This window comes from Labrus bergylta, chromosome 14, assembly GCF_963930695.1.
Source record: "Labrus bergylta chromosome 14, fLabBer1.1, whole genome shotgun sequence".
Classification (NCBI taxonomy): domain Eukaryota; kingdom Metazoa; phylum Chordata; class Actinopteri; order Labriformes; family Labridae; genus Labrus; species Labrus bergylta.
The window spans coordinates 8,970,773-8,989,310 of NC_089208.1; the positions used below are offsets into that span (position 1 = coordinate 8,970,773).

The window sequence follows — 18,538 nt, forward strand, 5'->3', positions numbered from 1 at the left end:
TGATATTCACAAATTATGTTTTTAGAATTATTTTTACTTCAATGTATTCGTGTAACACACATGGCGTGCCCTTCCCGACAGTAAAGTCTGAGGGCATAAATAACCCTGTTACGCCGTCACCGGCACACGTGACGCTTCGGATGGTGCGTTCATGAAGATTAAGGAATCTTCCGGGATTCTTGTTGCTGCATCAAAATGAATTTCAAGTGATAAGACAAAGATAGGTTGATGGCCTGAATTGATTAATCAGCGCAAAACGAATGGGCATAAAATTACATTTTTTTACCACACATAAGAGTGATATCCAAATGTAACTATTTTACTAACATGTTATCTCCTAAACAGGGAGACATTCTGGGGAGATAGCTTTTTAAGCCCATTGTATGCAATATACACTTTTTTTTTAACAGTAGTTGTAATTATCGTGATATGTTAAACAATGTCACCAGCGTCTGTTTTATTGACTTTGACATTATTTTAAATGAAGGACAGGATTGGCATGACATTTTTTTTGCATAGATATCCTCAAATTGTTCTGAAAAACCACCCACAACTATTTACGGCAACCTTCAGGGGGGAAAAATCGACCTATATAACCTGTTAAATGGAAAGTAACAGTGAAATGATGTGTGAAAACTATTGAAGTCAATTGATGTATGATATATTTTAGTTACGCTAATTTAAAGTAAATGATGTCTGCATATCAAGGTGTCACTGCAAAACAATTAGTTTTCTTTTCGTGCAACAGATAATAAATTCACTAACAGCTGTGGGACACATCGATTACTGTGGAAAGAAAGCTGCCATCACAATGGCTATCCATTGGAAGGGTTCTCCATTGTTAAATGCTTTTAAACAGTCTTTTAAAAAGTAGGTTATCAAACCATAACATAAACAATATCAAGGGCCCCAATAGGTAGATCTTAATCATTTTCTTTGAGACATTTCAACAAGTAGCCTATGAGTTAAAGCCTGCAAAGGCTGATTGAAGTGAAACAAATATATACACATGCCAATAACAGAGTCCACAGAGAGATCATTTATAAACTGGTTTCCTTCATGGTAATTTGCGTTCCCATCAGAGGAGGGGGCCGTGGTCTAATTTTTTCTCCAATCTCATTGGTTTTTGGATTCCATTCAATTTTAAAATACTTTTTACAAAAAACACAAGCTGGTGGGGGGATTCAGGGGTATGTGGGGGCTGGGGAAAGAGCAGGAGTGGACAAGTGTTTGGATGCATCTAATGTTCCTCCATCAGCTCCTGCTCTCCTTCACGTTTGGTTTTAGAAATGACACCACACATGATTCCATTAATGTAGGTGGATGTGTGTAGCACTCAGTGTAGCACATGGCCTCCTTTACAGCAGCTCCATGATTCCGGGTGTAAACTCTGCTGAAATAGTGTATCTGTGTATCTAGTGAGTAAAAACAGAGTAGTGCTGATTGATTTCACTGGTGGTATAGTGGAAAAACTGTGCCTTGGTGTGTTTTCAGTTTCTTGTAATGGGAATAAAAATAAGATCAGTTGCCCATCAAAAGATGAATTTTTAATTAAACAATTTACTGATAAGCACAGAGGACTGTGAGGAGGATCCAGTGGGATTCAACACAAACAGTCATGTTCCTGTGAGAAATAGGAAAAGATGCTTTGAGCTTTAGATTCATTACATAAACATGATGTATTTTCAATCCAGTGTTTTCATTGACTAATTGCTGGAATCTTTTCAAGTTTCATGTGACTCAAGTTAGCCTTCACCTCTATTTAATTAATATTTATGTATATACAGTATGTTATAAAACAGCTCTAGGTGCTCAATACAGCTGCTGTGGCTCAGTGGTAGAGTCAGTTGTCTCTCAAAATGCCAGGGGTTCAATCCCCAGCTCCTGCAGCCATATGTCTCGGTGTCCTTGGGCAAGACATTTAACACCAAATTGCTAAGTCAGCAGCGTGTGAATATGAACGAATGGACGAGTAGCCTCTGCCATCAGGGTGTGAATGGGGAGGTGTGACCTGCAGTGGGAGAGCTTAGTCAGAAGACTAGATAAGGGCCATACAAGCTCTAGTCCATATACCAGTTAATTTCATACAGGGCACTATAGTCATTGCCGAATGTGAATATGAAAAAAAACAGAGAAATGCACATAACCCATTGTCAGAACACTTTAATGCTACTTTGACCCCCTGTGGAGAAAGAGGTATGCTGTATCTCTTTGCTCCTGCATGGCATGTACATGTGTAAGTAGTTTTCTTATTGAGGAAACATCTTCCTGCTGTCGTTTAACAGTCAGATATATCACTCACTATGAATCTGTGCTGCATTCTGTTAATCTACTTGTCTGACACCTGCCTGCGGGGCAGCAGGTTAATTAAGAATTAACATTAAGAACATCCTTATAAAAATAGTCAGTCTTGTAAGTGATGGTCTTGTTTGCATAACGTTGGTATTATAGAGGCATCTTTATTAATATGAGTCTGTTTCATAACCAGTTTAATATTCCTCAAGGAGCTGTTAACTAGCTGTCAGAACTGGGATTCATTATGACTAGAAAAATGAATACGGAATTCGGCTATTAGTGAATTGTCCATTTAGGACATGATCATTTGAATAGGGGCTATATTAATGTGTTAACTGGGATGTAATGTAATGTACAAAAAAAATCTTGACATCCAACCAGGACCTGCTGTCAAAGTATTTTTGATGTTTGAACTGAACAAGATATTGAGATTTTTGTGCTCAAAACATCAGACATACCTTTAGTATTAAGGTAGAACTTCTGTTAAAGTGTAAAATGTGGGACCTCAAAGACACAGATGGACAGGTTATCCCCCGATCTGACCTATCAAATGCTTTAAGCCTTTTTTCCCTAGACCAATATTTATGTTGAAGTTACATAAAAGCTGTACCATATCAACATAACGAGCCTATAAGACTTCAAACATGTTGCTGAGGGATTCAGGCCTTCTTCCAGGAGTGGCAGGGCCTGCCGTGGACTCTTTCCCATCACTTGCCGCCCAGGAAAAAAAAGAAAAGAGTTCATTTTCACATTCCTGTGAGGGTAATACAGTATGTTCTCACAGTACCACAAGGGAAAATACTCTGACTCACTTTACAAGCCAGTGTGGGCTATAAAGTCCAGACTTTGCTTCAGGATGTAGAGAGGAGCTGAGCGAAGGCTAAAGATCAACCGGCTTCCCAGCACTTGATCCTGAGGGATGAAGAGCGACTCGCTCTCTTGGCTCAAGATATTCAACTCCTCCAGTATAAAAACTGTCAGAAGTAACTTAGTGAAATCCCGACCCTGCAAGTCGGCTAGAAAAAGACCAATTAGCTGAAGATTGAGACGGACCAACCAGGCAGAAGGGGAAAATAGCAGCAGAACTTCAGTTTTATAGACTCAAAAATGTAGAGTCCAAGCTGCTGTTCTGTGCTGTAGATTTGTTTGTTTTGGTTCAAGGCTGGATTATTTGTCTGGAAACAGAGATAGCAGGAGGTAACTGCCTATGGAGAGATATAAGACTACATATCTGACAGCTCTCCCCACTCATTTTTAACTAAGCCTCATTTTTCAACCACAGATAAATGAATCATTTTGGTTTTATTTCTTGAAAAATAGAAAAACAAATGAACCCATATGTCAGAAACACATGTTGGAATTTAACGAATAGCACAACAGCATGAACATGATAAACTTCTCATAATTTATCAATTCTTGGCTTTGTTTACTTTTTTGTTGTTGCTTGATTTGTTACACAATTTTCATTAAAGGCCATACTGCTGGTTTTTATTTTGTTTTTTAGCATTTTTCTTTTGCATTGTAATTATAGTTTAATTGTGGACACTGGCTGTTCTTTAGGCACATTTAAGCTTGCACAAAAGAGGCACATTTTCTCCATGAACATGTCGGTTTTTGAGCTCATATACACATAGCTGCATGTCAGTTTTAAGCTCTGACTCACTGCAAAAAAAAGAAGAAAAAATTAGGATTCAAAGCTGGTTTGACTCACCAGTTCTCCAAATCACAAAAATCATGAGCCAAGTGTTGTCACAACTGAATGAAGTGCTTGTTCAAATTTAAAATGGATTATGTCTGACACGAACACACCCGAAGCAAGACGCACACAATCCTGTATCACACTTGTCACCGCTGTCTGTGACGTCTGTACTCAGCTGTTCTGCACACTGGGAGCTTAGGAGTGGACTCAGTAGGAAAGTAAACACAAAAATAATCTTTAATGGACGCATTTTCCTTTTTTAATTTGAACCATACAGCAGGAGTGTTTTAACCTCTTTATTAGGAAGAAGAATTTTCTCAGAGCTGTTGGTGTCACCAGGGGGCGATGTTACCATGTAACACCAAGTGGATTTCAGATTCCACTGGAGGCTTAAAAACCTTTTTTAAATACTCTGTTATAACAAACTCTCTATAGCTGCTTAATTTGCTCTAGTATCATGGTATGGAAACAGCATTTTACTGTCATATAGTCTGTGTAATTTTCACATTTTTGAAGATATAAGCCTAATAAAAACTCAAAAATACATTATACATCAATCAGTGCTAGTCGTCCACATACATGTTTGTAATGATAATGTTTGTTTTGATTTTGTTTCATTTCATTTCATCATGCTTCTTCTTTTTGCCATGGTTGCTTTGATTTTATTCCGATAGTTGTGTTTATGAAATATTGATTCAATCATTTTACAGTGTGGACTGCACCAAGATTGGAACTGCAACAGGGGCTTCAGATAAAACATACAGATGGTGAAGCAGCTGAACTAGTTTTTGTGCATATTTTCATTGTTTACACTTTGCATACATTTAAATTTCTAATTAAGAAATGGTACGATTAACAATGGTTACCAGGCAGCAGAACCATTTCCGTCTTATATAAGGGGCGGACAAACAGAGCTATTTTAAAAAGGCAGATGTGGACGACTGGGGCTGAGGAGGAGGCATCTAAATGGACAACAAATAAAGTATTTTACGGGTTTAGGAGCTTTGTGTTTGTCAGGATGGTGTGAAAATCAATGGGCTCCTGAGGGGGCGGCTGAGCTCTGATAGGCCTCCTCCTCTCCTCACTGCAGAGCAGGAATCAGTCAAGGATATTAATCTAAACATCAGTCATGCATGGGGAACACCCCACGAGGAGAATAAGCTTGCTCATCCATGCAGCTCCTGGGGGAGGCAGGGTGGGGGGGCAGGAGGGGGGCTTTGAGGAGGGGAGTAGAATGGGTAAGTATGTCAGGGTATCATCTCTGGAGATGTGATGTGGGCTGACTTTGGGCACACAGACAATAAAACCCAAACTGAAGAGGTTGGCACCATTAAAACTGAGGTTTGTGCTTGGCTCAGTGATGCACGATATAATGTGTGTTACAGCATTGTCACAGAGCTGAGCATGCACAGTGCAAACAGTGACAGGAAAAGAACAATGCATTTCCTCTGTGTGTGGAAAATGGAAGCTATACGTCTGAGTTGTATGTAAATGTAATTCATCTCACTGCAATCTTATCCTCCAGCCGTTCTAACAAGCCACACAAGAGCCTTGAAGTATTAAAATGCGGGCCTAGTCCATTTTCTTATTACCTCCAATAAGCTGTATTTCATTTTCTCTCATCACCTTCATAAAACGTCTTCTCAGCCTCTTTTTCAACAGCTCGTGCAGGGTTATCTTTCCCAAGGACGAGTACAGCTGTCGAGTCGTTTCTCCAAGAGGATACCCCATGCCGACTGCAGGGCATCTGAGCTTTCCACTCCACGGCTAATCTAATGTAGCGAGACTGTCGAGGGTGCTAACAGCTATGGAAACATGCCAACATAGTCAATTTTAACTTGCTAATCGATGGCAGAACCTACACTGGAAATCATGGAGTGAATTTCAAATTAAACTCCCGGAGATACAGTCAGGCAGAGAATAGAAAGATTTTAAAGCAGTTTATTTCAGCTATACAGCTGGGACTGGAGCTGTGGCTTATAACTCAGTGACTCAGTGAAATGTTGAATAATTGCAGAGTTTTCAGTTGAGTAAAGTCACATCTCCAAGTCTTATGGCTGTCTTCTATTTCAGAAATAGTGAACTATTAATGAACCATGCAAGGGTTCATCTCATTCCAGCATTCATTTGTGTATCCACTATCTCTCTGTCCTATACGGGTTCACTTTTCAACATATTAAGTTTTTTTTAAAGAGCATAACATAAGATTTATATATACACACACACACACACACACATCAAACACAACGTCCATCAAACGTTTATAAAAAATAACCAATAAAACACTTGAGAGTGATCAATACTTACACCTTTATTTATTGTATTTATGTATATGTGTGACTGTACCTGTTCTATCTGGGCGACGTATCCTCCAGGATACAAACATTTAATGCCTGATTATCAAAGTTTTGAAAACCTGATTCATCAGTTTTCAACAAGAATTTAAGAAGTTCCTTAAATTATTATTATTTTTAAACCGAATACCACCAAACTCAGATAAACCTGGAAAAATAACAACACTAGGTATACGGTCAGTGTCTTTGTAACACTGCCATTTTGGATTTTGATACAAATGATTTGTGTTTCTATTTGAATGTTGGCATGAAGTCACATGACCTGAGTACTCGACCCAAACCTCCCTTTAGCGTTTCTCATGATATTAAGTGCACTCACTTAGTGCCCCTCCGCCCCACAGGCGGTCAAATGTCTGTATCCCTCAGGTTACACAAAAACAACTCAATAAAAAACTTTAAGGTTACCAAAAGTCAGTTACTGTAAATGACACAGACCTGCAGAAACTGCAGACATCTTATTTTAAAATCAAATATACCATATCGCCCAAACCTTGTTTTGTGTTCAATTACCTAAGGGATCAGATTTGTAACTTTTTCAGATTTTGTACCTAATTAGGAATTATTCACCTCTTCCACTAGAGGGCAAAGCACACGTCTATACTGGTAAAAAGTCATCCTGCAGTGTAAATTCAGCATGATTGAACTTTTCCAGTAAAATCCAAAAATTCTACCTCATCTTGATTTTGTTGAATGAGAGTTATGCAAGTATTATTTTCACTGGTCAAAACAGGCAATACAATTAACAACAAAAACACAATGAACCATTCAGGCTTTCTGCCAGGCTCCAGTACCTGAACTAACTGCTAAAAAGCAGAAAACTCTGGTGTTGAATGGATCTCTTTCTATGATACCTGTCAAAGTGGGCCGAGCTTCAGGAAAGGTGCCATCGTAGTACTCAGGCCCTGGAGGAAAAACATTTTAAAATAAACAAATGCTTAATAGTCAAATTTTATTTACAAAACAGGACTTCCATGGAAAACTACAAGAAATATCAGCCATGTTATAATAACAGCTGACATCCAGAATGTACTGATATGTTGCTACTGGGCTGTAGCATGTTGGTAATTTAAGATGCAAGATCATTTTATATTGTATCTTGGATAGTTTCTGTTACAATGGAGAAACATTATAGTACCAATTATTTTCTCACAATAAGATAGAATAAGTCATTTCAAATGTTTCACACAAAGTGCTCCTTGTTGTACGGTTTTTCTTGTACTGCTCATATCATTTGACAAGCACTACAAAGGACACTGTAACCTGCTGATCCAAACACATTTTCTTCCTGTCTGGATGTATCCTGAAAGGTTATTTCTCAGGTTCACATGACAGGTGGCTGAAAGAAAAAATGTCAAGTTGTGACGAAAATCGTGGTCACAGTGGAAAAACTGACCTAGAAGAGACTAAAAAAAAAAAGTGATCCTATTTGGATTACGATGGAACAACACCTGCTGAATGGTTGAAGCTCAACAGCAGACAAAGGAGCCAGCTTCAGGGAGAAGATAGAGTTCACGTCGAAGAGAAAGTGCTAGAAAAGCCTGAAGATTGCACAGCAGGGCACTTCTTACCGACTATGCTACAATTAAAGATAATAACTCTGCCTCACATTTGGCTGTCAGAGACATCAGTGGCGATAAGGTCAGGCTTTTAGAAGTTGAAAGATGACTGACTCATAAAATGTCAGTCCAGCTGATGTAGTCGTCTGTGCTTTCTTATATTCACATCTCTACATGCTTTTCCAAAGCAACTCAAACTGTGTGATACCTTCACAAATATGTATATATATATGTAAAAATAATTCCCTTTCATGTCACTGACAGATTAGCACTCTCATAAATTAGTCATGTCAAAATAGTTTCCATTTAGAGTATATAGAAGCAGATAAATCTCCATATAGTTACATTTATGGTCAGTGACATTAAGCTGTCATTTTTTTGACATAGTAAGATTATGATGCTTAATAGTTACACCGTGTGGTGGTGAAAGCTATAACCTGAAATACATAACATTTGTAGGTATATTACATTACATGGTTGGAGGACATCCTTAAACCAAAAACTATTTTTTTAAAATAATTTGGTCGGCTAGAAAATTAAAACATGAAGTAGCAAACATCGAAAGAGTCTAGGCCATGGCTTATATAGGCTTCTGGTTATATTTGAGGGTGGCTGGTACAGTGATATGATGTTTATTTAGAGTAAAATGAGCTCCATAAATATTTGAGAGAAATTGTTGAGTTTTTAGACTCTGATGACTTTAATAGTTGTGGTATAGAAGGATTATTCTTTTCAGTCCAAAGAAACACAACCACAAGCCATAAATACTTCCTCAAGTCCTGCACTATTTACTGTACCATAATTGTATTAACAGCTGTTCTGCCAAGATATAGAATAAATTAACACATTTTTTTTTTTAGATAACAAAGGTCATGTACTTGTAAACTCAAGATAAGAGGATTGCTAATTGTAACATTGGCCTCTATACTCTTTCAAGGAAACTCTTACCCTCTGGCATTAAATATAAATAAATATGTAAATAAAAATATTGAGCCCACTGAGCAAATACATCAAAGACAATACTATTAATTTAAAAAAAATGGTAATTCCTAGTTTTTTTTAATGGCTAATATTTTATAACATATTAAACAATATATTGTATGTAGGAATCCCATATAGTTTCAAACTTCTTTTTGGACATATAACATGGCTTATATTATTAGGAATCAGTCATTAATACTATCAGAAACACATATGTAGCAAGTTTATAGTCTATCCTAGGTGAACACCCACGACCTGCTGCACATGACACATTTTTTTGCTGGCAAATAAATCAAACGCACCCTATGAAAAATGACGGTTTATTTAAACTGACCACACACACACCTCTGTAGTAGGCCTACTCCTGCTGCTCTACCTCTACAACACTGCACACTCTGCTAGATCTGCTGGTCGTTAAGTAGCAAGTAGCTCACCTGCGCCGGTCATGTCTTCAGAAGGACTTTGTAGAGGAGTATTGTTTGGCTGCTCTTCATTTAGAGGTTCTTCGTCCTTGTACTGTAGCACAAAGTTGAAGCTGGAGTTGAGTTTACCTGTTCTAGTGCTGTGAAGGCGTTGCTAAGAGACGGAGAGAAGCTGATTCATTCAACAAACTAGGTAATCTAAGTATTTGCTGTCTGTGTCTATGTTTCTGTTTTTGTGGGACTTAAGTGTCTCTTTTAGAAGTTAATCTTTCAGTCCATGTTCTTTTACAGAGTTTATTGACATGAAACCTTGTTGCACTGGCTTCTACAGGTAAATCAGGGCTTTATAGTGTACAGGCTGTCACATTCATTCTTCTTCTAAGAAGTCTATCAGCTCAACATTGGAGAACATTTCAGCTCAAAGTCATAGGTTAATGTCAAGCTTCTTTTACTGCTTTTTATAAATGCATCTAAAGTGCTGGCCTCAGGTCATCTGCATCTCAGCTACACTGCATAACATCATATTATAGAGCAGAATGTCTCCCTTCTTCTTCAGATTCTATGTTTTTTTATATATCAAAGATGACTTTTCCCTGTTGCTGTGTATCAACTTTAAAGTGGAGTTAAGATTTTTCCATCTCACTTCATTGGATTGTTTATTCTCTGCAATGTTTGGAGACACTCTCTTGGATAATGGCCACATGGCAGCTGGCGCCCTCCCTTAGAGGATTCTTCGTAATTGTAGTTGGTCTGTGTTTATTATTGACATTTCTTTTTTTTTCCTGTGGAATGACAGAAAGTGCTGCACTTAAACCGTGCTTGTTTAAAGGAAAAATAACACCGGTGGCTTACATGCTAAAAAATAATTTTCAAAATCATGTTGACAATTGTATATTCTGACTGAATGTAATAATGTAGGGTTTGCATCAGTGTTTTCAGGATTAAAACAAATACACTACAGTTAGTTTAGGGAAGCTAGGCTGGACTCATTGATGTTGTAGATGGAAAACTCACCTGCTTAGGTGATAAATTAATCAAGTTGGGCAAATTATATAATTAACTATAAGAATAACATTCACTGCTCCACCAAGTCAGCAGGTTTTGAGAGTCCAAAACTTTTACATTATAAATTAGATTTTATTCCATGTCATGCAAATGTGCCCAGCACTCACAGGCTTTGAAAATCAGAGGGATCTTATTTAAAAATCTTTTGTAGATCACATATATTTTGATGTATAGTCTGTTTAATTTAATTGAATTTTGAAAATTCAGCATTCAGAGACTCATTCTCAAATCATTTGTTAAACTCTGCAATTACATAATTTTAATTAATGCACAGTGATTTATTTTTAACAACACATTGTGCATAATCATATTTTTAAAATCCCCCTTGAGCTTTTAGGCCCGACTTAATGTAGGGCTGTTTAATGTGGGCCTACACAGCGTAATGATGTGCATTATTCCCTGTGCACAACTGCATATCTGTGAGATTGAAAGACTTACCTAAGAGTTTTTTCTGTAAACCTGCCATTATGGGGAGGCATCAGTTGCAGTATTTCATGTTGAGTATTTAACCAAATATGAGTTACACTGACAGACATGTCAATGCAATTATCTTTATTCACTATTAAGAACACCTAGCCTTGAACAAAAGGTTGCCCACAGTTTTCCAGACGCACTCAAAAAAGTGGCAACTTCAGGTGTTGTAAAATGAAGCCAATGCGGAAATTCAAAATCTTTCAGTTCGCAGAGGGACTGCTTGAGGCAAGCCCCCAACATCACGCACGCATTACATTTAAAAAAAAGTCTGTTTTTACGGCATAAATGAACATGTTTACAGCCTGGTACAAACAACGATATTGGTCTGATTAGTTATTGTCCTAATGGGAAGACACTGCACAGTGTATGTATTTTTTTTTTTTTACAACACATTCGTTTTGATTTTATGAACGATACGAGTTATGCATAGTTTGGCACGTAGCTGGGTGGCGGGTGTAGTTGTTTGTCAAGGGGCTTAAACCCTCCTCATCTCCAGCTCTTATCTTGTCATAGTTTGACAGAACGTTAGGCTGAGACAGGATTTCTAGCAGAGCGACTGCCGTCGATGATCCTTGGGAGCCCCATGTAGTAATAGATGGGTGACGTCACTCAGTCTTTGTACATTAATATATACGGTCAAAACAGAGGTTAGCAACATAGTAGAGCATCTTTTAGTCTGTCAGGATTTCCTTACATTTACCTGATAACTCAGAAATCCAATATATTTCTATTTCATCAATGAGAGCGTCAGATTAAAATGTAATCTATTCTTTGCTGCAGCCTCATGTCCGGCAAATTGGCCGTATCTGCACAGTTTGGCATCTGTAAGCTGACCTACATGACTGAGGCGGTCTGTTAGAAAAATACAAACTAAATAAATAAAAACATTATACTTTGTCGTGATCTACGTGACTATACCCTGGCTTTTTTTCTGGAACGTGAAGCTGTCCTGTGATGATGCTGAATTATTTCTTAGACATATTTAGGTTTATCTTCTTAATCAGGCTGTGTTTTACACTTTAATTAAACAAAACTACCTCTTATTGTTTCTTCCAATGTGAAGCTTACATTCCATTATCTTCCTGTGTTGTGAAGCTGTCTATCATACAGTCATCCTCTGTGATATGTATTGACTGATTGTGTCAGGATTGTCACTGTTCATGCTTGTAACACAAAAAGAGTTATCAACCCTGCAGCAGATGGCCATTACCTTGGCTGTAAATGAACGTGTAGCATTCTGTCCTCTTATTGTGTTCACATAAAACCACAGCAGTGCCGCTCGCAAACACAAAGACCTATATGTTCCTGGTAACAATAGCCAGTAAATGTATAATGGGATTGTTCCATTTATCATAGCAAGCACACACAAGCAAACAACCATATGTCCATGTTGGGGCCTTTTTATAGAGCTCATTTTCCGTGCTGAGCAAAATGAGGTGTTTTAGTTTCCGACATAATAGCGTTCCTGTGCAGTCAAAAGCACCTACAGGGCAGGCAGGACTGGACCGGAGCCAGAGAGCAACAGTAACCTTCAGAGTTTGCAGACAAAAGCACTGCTACGTTTTTAATGAATACAACTCTGTAATAGTCAAACGGAGACCCTTCTGCTTCGTTAAGTGCTCTGTACAGACTTCATTTTTCAAGAATGTTTCAATAAACTGTTTAGATAGCGATATGAACTATGTTATTGATGCAACAAAGACCAAAGCTTGTTGCAGTTTTTCCTCATAGAGACCTGAACAATTGTTTTAGGATATTCAGTGTTTACCAACAGGGCTACCTTCAAAAGTCCAGCAGTGCAGTCTTTAACCATGTTAACATAATAGACTGTCAGACTAACTGCAGTATAGTTCAGCTCTGAAGGCTTTTTTCTACTGGCAGTTTTCAGGGCAATTTCCTTGAATTCTGACCCTTAAAGAAAAGACATTTCAGAATACTTCTCAGTCTAAATAAGCTTGTCAGAAGGTGCACTTTGTAATTTTTTTGTTGTGTATAATGTACAATTGTCCTACAGTGGCAGACAGAGTTATTGGCTCCTCTTAGATATGAATGTTCTCTTCCCTGTAGGATGTCCTCGCAGTGTACTGCTTGTTTTATCCCTAACAAATCGCTGTGTAAATACCACAAACAAAACGTCTGGCATCCACAGAGACAATGAGACAGAAATACTTCTCATGTGAGCCCCTAGGGGAACTTCAGATGAGTCCACCATGTTGAAAATGTGTATCTTTGACCCTTTGGATGCAACAAGAAAAGGCCGTATGACTCCAAGGCAAAATACAACGTCCTTTTTAATCCCCATTTCCATTCGCTACGTCAGACAGTAAGAACATGAACGAGAGAGGGCAACATACAGAGTCCAGTCACTGAGCATACACTGTAGAGAGCCAGTTCCCAACAATAACACAAGAGTCCACTATGTTCCCAGAGCTGTCTTTGTGGAGGAAGTCTCTGATCTCTCAACGCGCGGGGGACATGCAGTGAAATTTCTGGAGAGAGAACACAGCGTGTATGACTCCGCTCGCAGTCATCTGCTAATTCACAGTTAGGTTTGAAAAGTGCACACAAGGTACTGATCTGGTACGTAGCTCAATGAATAATACCTCTACTGTACGTCTGTAAAATACCATAACACTCAGTGTTACAGAGCTCAATGTAAGACAGCGGTACTTATCAGATGTAAAAATAAATGACGTGACATATCAATATTCACAAAAAACTATTGGCATTGAATTCACAATATATACAAATTCACAACTTGGAAACACTATTGTGACTAATTAAAATTGTTGCCATTTAGTTAATAATAATTTCTTCAGTTTGTCTATTTGTCTAAGGCTTTCTACCCATCAAGAGATTTGCATCAATGCTGTAGAGATTATGTCGTATAAAACATATATAATATTTAATGCTGTACGGAATAGCATAAATATATCCATATAGTCATATGCTCTTAATATATTGTATCTTATAGGATGACATGTTTTTGCTGAATTTAACTCTGGCCCTGTGAGGAAAAGATTTACCACACAAATAAAAACACCATAATAACCAAAGCTAAATGGCAACAATACAGTAGAGTCCTGTTTTGTCAAAACCACTCAGGAATAACACCCTGAATTACCACAAACTCTTCACTCAATATGACATTTTTACATGCAAATTCTTTAACAATACTGTTCTAAATATAATTTATTCTTTTACAGCCACTTGTTTTTGCAATCTGGCATGTTTCTCTAGCCGTCAGTCTGAGCAGTTTGGATGACAGAGATTCTACTGTAGTTGAGCTGCAGAGAGGTTGTGGTCGTGTGGCTCTGAAAGTGTTTTTTCTCCCTTTTTTTTTTTTTTTTTTTAATGACTGGCAGACTTTAAATGTATGTGAACAATGAATGCCATCTTGCGAAAAATACATAAATCTAAAAGATTTTCAGGAAATGGATCAGCCAATATTAGCTTATCCAGTGACTATCAGTCTCGGCTATTTTATCGCAGATATTTCAAATTATTATATTATTATTATATTCTCAAATAGCATTTAATTTGAGTTTCACTGAATTACACTAACAATTTTCTGTCACCAGCAGAGGGCGCTATATGGATTACAACCATTGTTTTTTATCACTCTCCAGGATGTCACGAACAGGCACAGTTAATTTCCAGTCGAGTGACCATTTTGTCTTTGTTATATATCTTTTCCACAAGCGTTTGATTCCCATTTGAACAATCAACCAATAAATGTGTATATCTATCTCTACAGATTTCATAGTTTAAAGAAATATATTGGCCGACATATCGGTATCAGGTTTTTTTCCCCTCTCCAATATCGATAACTGGCTCAGCTCATTGAGAGAATCTTAACACTGAAACAAAATGCCATTTGTATCTGTCTAATTATAAAATATGCAAACACTGGTAGTTTTCTAGCTTTAACTGATGTTGCCCTCTCTGCTAGCATAATCGCTGCTGAGTGGGCTTCTGTTTTGAAAAGAAGAAACAAATATTTTTTTTTGGATGGGGGGGGGGCTACATGCTAATACTGAGAGTTAGGCATTATTGGTGTCATTTTTGGCACTGATATTAGAACAACTGAACACACATGAAATTTCCATGAGATACTAGATAAGTGAACCGACTAGAGGCATGTGTGTGTAATGGTGATATTTACGACTGATTGTGTCACTCATGACCTTCAGTTATAACACAAATGTACCTCAACAATATGGCTGCTGCTGCTTCTTCCCGTAACTTTTTACCTACAGAACCTTGATCACATTACTCAAAGGACTCCTGCATAAACATTAGCACTTGCTGTCATCAGATTCTGAATTAGCAGCAGCAAGCAGGCTTTGAACAGCCTCAGCTGATGTGTATCATGACTCAGTTTGTTTAAGACGGAAATATAAAAATCAAGTCTGAAAAAGAGACAGAATGCTTCAAAGTAGGAACCACTTTGCCAGATCATGAAATATATTTTGTTCTAAATGTCATACTGTCAGCTGCTGACGACTGATTAACTTCACATGATATTAAATAAGTAGACACATTTAGTATCAATATTTAACAGGGACATGTTCACCTGGTTTGTAATTATTATTCTGACGTGGGTATGAAACTTAATGAGGTGCTCACAAATCTCATCCAGAGATGATGTTGTCATGATTTATTACGTTTTAGATCGGCCATTGTTTGAGAGTTTACCAGTGGCTATTCATGCTGTTCCTTTAGTAGTTCATATCCCTGGTTAGCAGAAGTCTCTTTGTGGTGTCTTTAGTGTCTATGCTTGATGAAAGATGATTTTAGACATGTTTTGATGATTAAATGGTAAAATGATCTGTCTCTTACAATGTATAATGAACTAACATGTCAAATATAATCGAATCAGTGCAAAAGTGTAGTTAGTGGGACTGATAAACTTTGAATCCTAATAAAACAGATAACAAATAAATATCTTATCATTCTTTTTGATATTGGGTTTTGATTAGTTTCTGAAAAGAAAAATGAAAAAAGACCCTTCATGTTGTTTGCCTCGGCTGAGCTTGCAATTACTAGTTTTGAAAAGTGACCTCCAAGTTAAGAACTAAATCAAGCACATTCATTCTTTTTCTCATTTGTTTTAAAATACTTGTAACTGAAAGGAAAGCAGAGCCAGGGGTGTGAGTGTGTACACTCTGTACTACTAGACGAGGGTAAAAACAGTTTCAGAGCGCCGTGCTAGCCGTAAACTGTTAGCACAACCAACATGTTTACTGTAAATGCGTTTATGCCAACGATGCTGAAGTGACGTGTTAGTCATGAGTACAGAAACATTAATACTAAGCCCTATTTTAGTGCGACAAACACCATTATTGGAGGTTGCAGACATACACGTGTACAGATTGTCATGCATTAACCTATGACTGATACATTGTACATGTTTCGTGTTATTAACACCTTTTTGTGAAGAGGCAACAACACAGTCCACTCATTCTTCTATGCTTACCACTGAAGACACAGTTTGAACAGATCCACTGCATGTTGGCGTCTAAAGTACAGTGTTCATCAAAGAGTCTACGCTCAATATAATGCAAAAGATCCAGAGTGCATCCAGTGAATAAAAGAAACAGACATAATTTTAGAATCATAAAACATCTGTGTTAAAACACGAAACAAAATCCAACACATAACAGAAACACAGATTACATTTAACAAACTGAAAACAAAAGTTGGAGACAGTCACCACAACTGGAGACGTATCGGATTTATGGATAGTTTTTTGGAAAGTGATCATTTTTGTACCATAATTTTGCATTTCATTGGCACTGAATAGATAATTAACTTAATTAGTTTAGTGTTGTAGGGATCAGGCATTCCTCTGTTGTCATTTCCAGATTTGAAAGCAATTTTCAGGGTTCTAATCTCCACTGATGAAAGTATCGCCAAAGTTTGTGAAGACATACTGTATTGGCCTTTTGTTGACTACAGCAAAACACAAGAAAAGTACAGCATATGTAGACAATCAAATCGATACCAATTCACATCACACAAACAAGTAGAAAAAGGCAAAAGTTCAACGTGAAACCAAATCTTGGCAGAAGATAGAAAAAAAAAAATCAAACTAGGGTCAAAAATGGCTACAGTAACAGATGCAGAGAAGCAAAGAAATACAACTCATGTGAAGAAAAGAGTGTGTAGGCTTTAAAGTATTAAACATCTTGTGTTAATTGTATTTCCACAGAAATAAACTCCTATTCAGAATCAAAACTCCTGTTTGAGGTAATGGTGGTAGTTAGTTTTGGACCGCTCTGCTCATGGAGATATCGCACCAGTTAGCCAAAACATAAATGCACATGATAATTGTTCTGGACTACCCTGGAGCCTTTAATCTCTTTGCTTCATCTTTTCACAGGCAGAGGTCTATTAACCTTCCACACTAATGGGCAATTTTACACCGGGTGCCCATGCCCAAGGGCCGAGGAGGGGTCGGTGGAGGAGAGCCACATACTGCGGTGTGCGGAGCCTGTGGACACCAGTTGGTATGTAATATACACAAAGACATTATGTGTATGTGTTAGCGTGTCAGAGCCTTCTCCTTTATCATGTGTGTTTATTCACCAAGGCACATAGCTTCTCTGTCATTGAACATACTCAGCCAGTTAAAACAATAAGGGCCACTGGACTATAAAATGTACAGGCAGCCCCCATTGGGACGCCAAAGCAATCCCTGTGGCACTGCGTCGGGTTTGTTGAGATTTAGGCCAGACACTGACGATTATTAATGATGTTCCTATAGAACCTATACAGGCCGCCCTGGAGCCCAGTGCAGCAACTCAAGGCGTTTTTTTCCAGTGCATCACTGTGTGTGTGTGCGCGCATGCATGTTAACTCGATGGATGTGTCAGAACCTTATCAGCGGTAATGAGCCACAATGAAAACTTCAAAGGCATGCTCGCTCTAACTTATTATAAGCAAGGCGCCAACATGTGAAAACATAGTGAAAACACAGATTGACTACTCTACAATACAGCAAGCAGTCAAGATACAGCAGAGGATCACTTAGGTTAGTCACAACAAGGGGAACAGGGCCAGAGCTAAGTGTGGAGAAAAGAAACGCTAGACAAAAACAGTCTGATGTGACGATGTGCTCCCTCTGAGGTGTGTCTACTGTATGTTAAAATTTGCCTTCCATCTATACAGACGTGCAAAATATCAAACGCTCGAGAAAAAAACAGACACACAAAACATGCGCACACACATTCAGACACACACACACGATAAGATGTTATGGACTGGCCTCCTGCGAACCTGTCTACTCTCCACCACTAACAGATCTAGTCTAGGGTTTGGTCGGACTCAGTTTAGGTTGTTTGCCTTCATGATGGCGGGCTTTCTGTTGACATATGTGGCCCAGTAGCCTAAGTTGAAGATGAAGAACAGAACAGGGAAAATAATGCGTGATATCTTGTCCACTTTGCTGACACGGTTGTAGGACTTCTTGGCCTCCGTGTAGGGGTCATCCATTCTATGCAGATAGTGGTGTTTGGGGGTTGGCGCGGGGGCACTCTTGGAAATGGTGGTTAGACCCTGGTCTTTAGCCACGTTGATGGCGTACGTGGTTCCGACAATGTTGAAGGTGTTGTTTGCCTTTTTGGACAAAGTCGACGATTCTCTCCTCTGAAAAGAGAGAAGGCAGTAAAAGGTAAAGGTCGTCAGGAG

General features: G+C 38.2%; 1 protein-coding gene across 4 annotated transcripts in view; it reads right to left on the bottom strand.

Moving 5' to 3' along the window:
* Positions 1–13,119: 13,119 nt before the first annotated feature.
* gabra3 (gamma-aminobutyric acid type A receptor subunit alpha3) overlaps positions 13,120–18,538 on the bottom strand; it is a 120,980-nt gene continuing 115,561 nt past the window's right edge. For all 4 annotated transcript variants that reach the window (XM_065963152.1, XM_065963151.1, XM_065963154.1 and 1 more), the window contains one exon: positions 13,120–18,496. In XM_065963152.1, the coding sequence (XP_065819224.1) occupies positions 18,176–18,496 (321 nt within the window). In that variant the 3' untranslated portion in view covers positions 13,120–18,175. The remainder of the gene's footprint in view (positions 18,497–18,538) is intronic.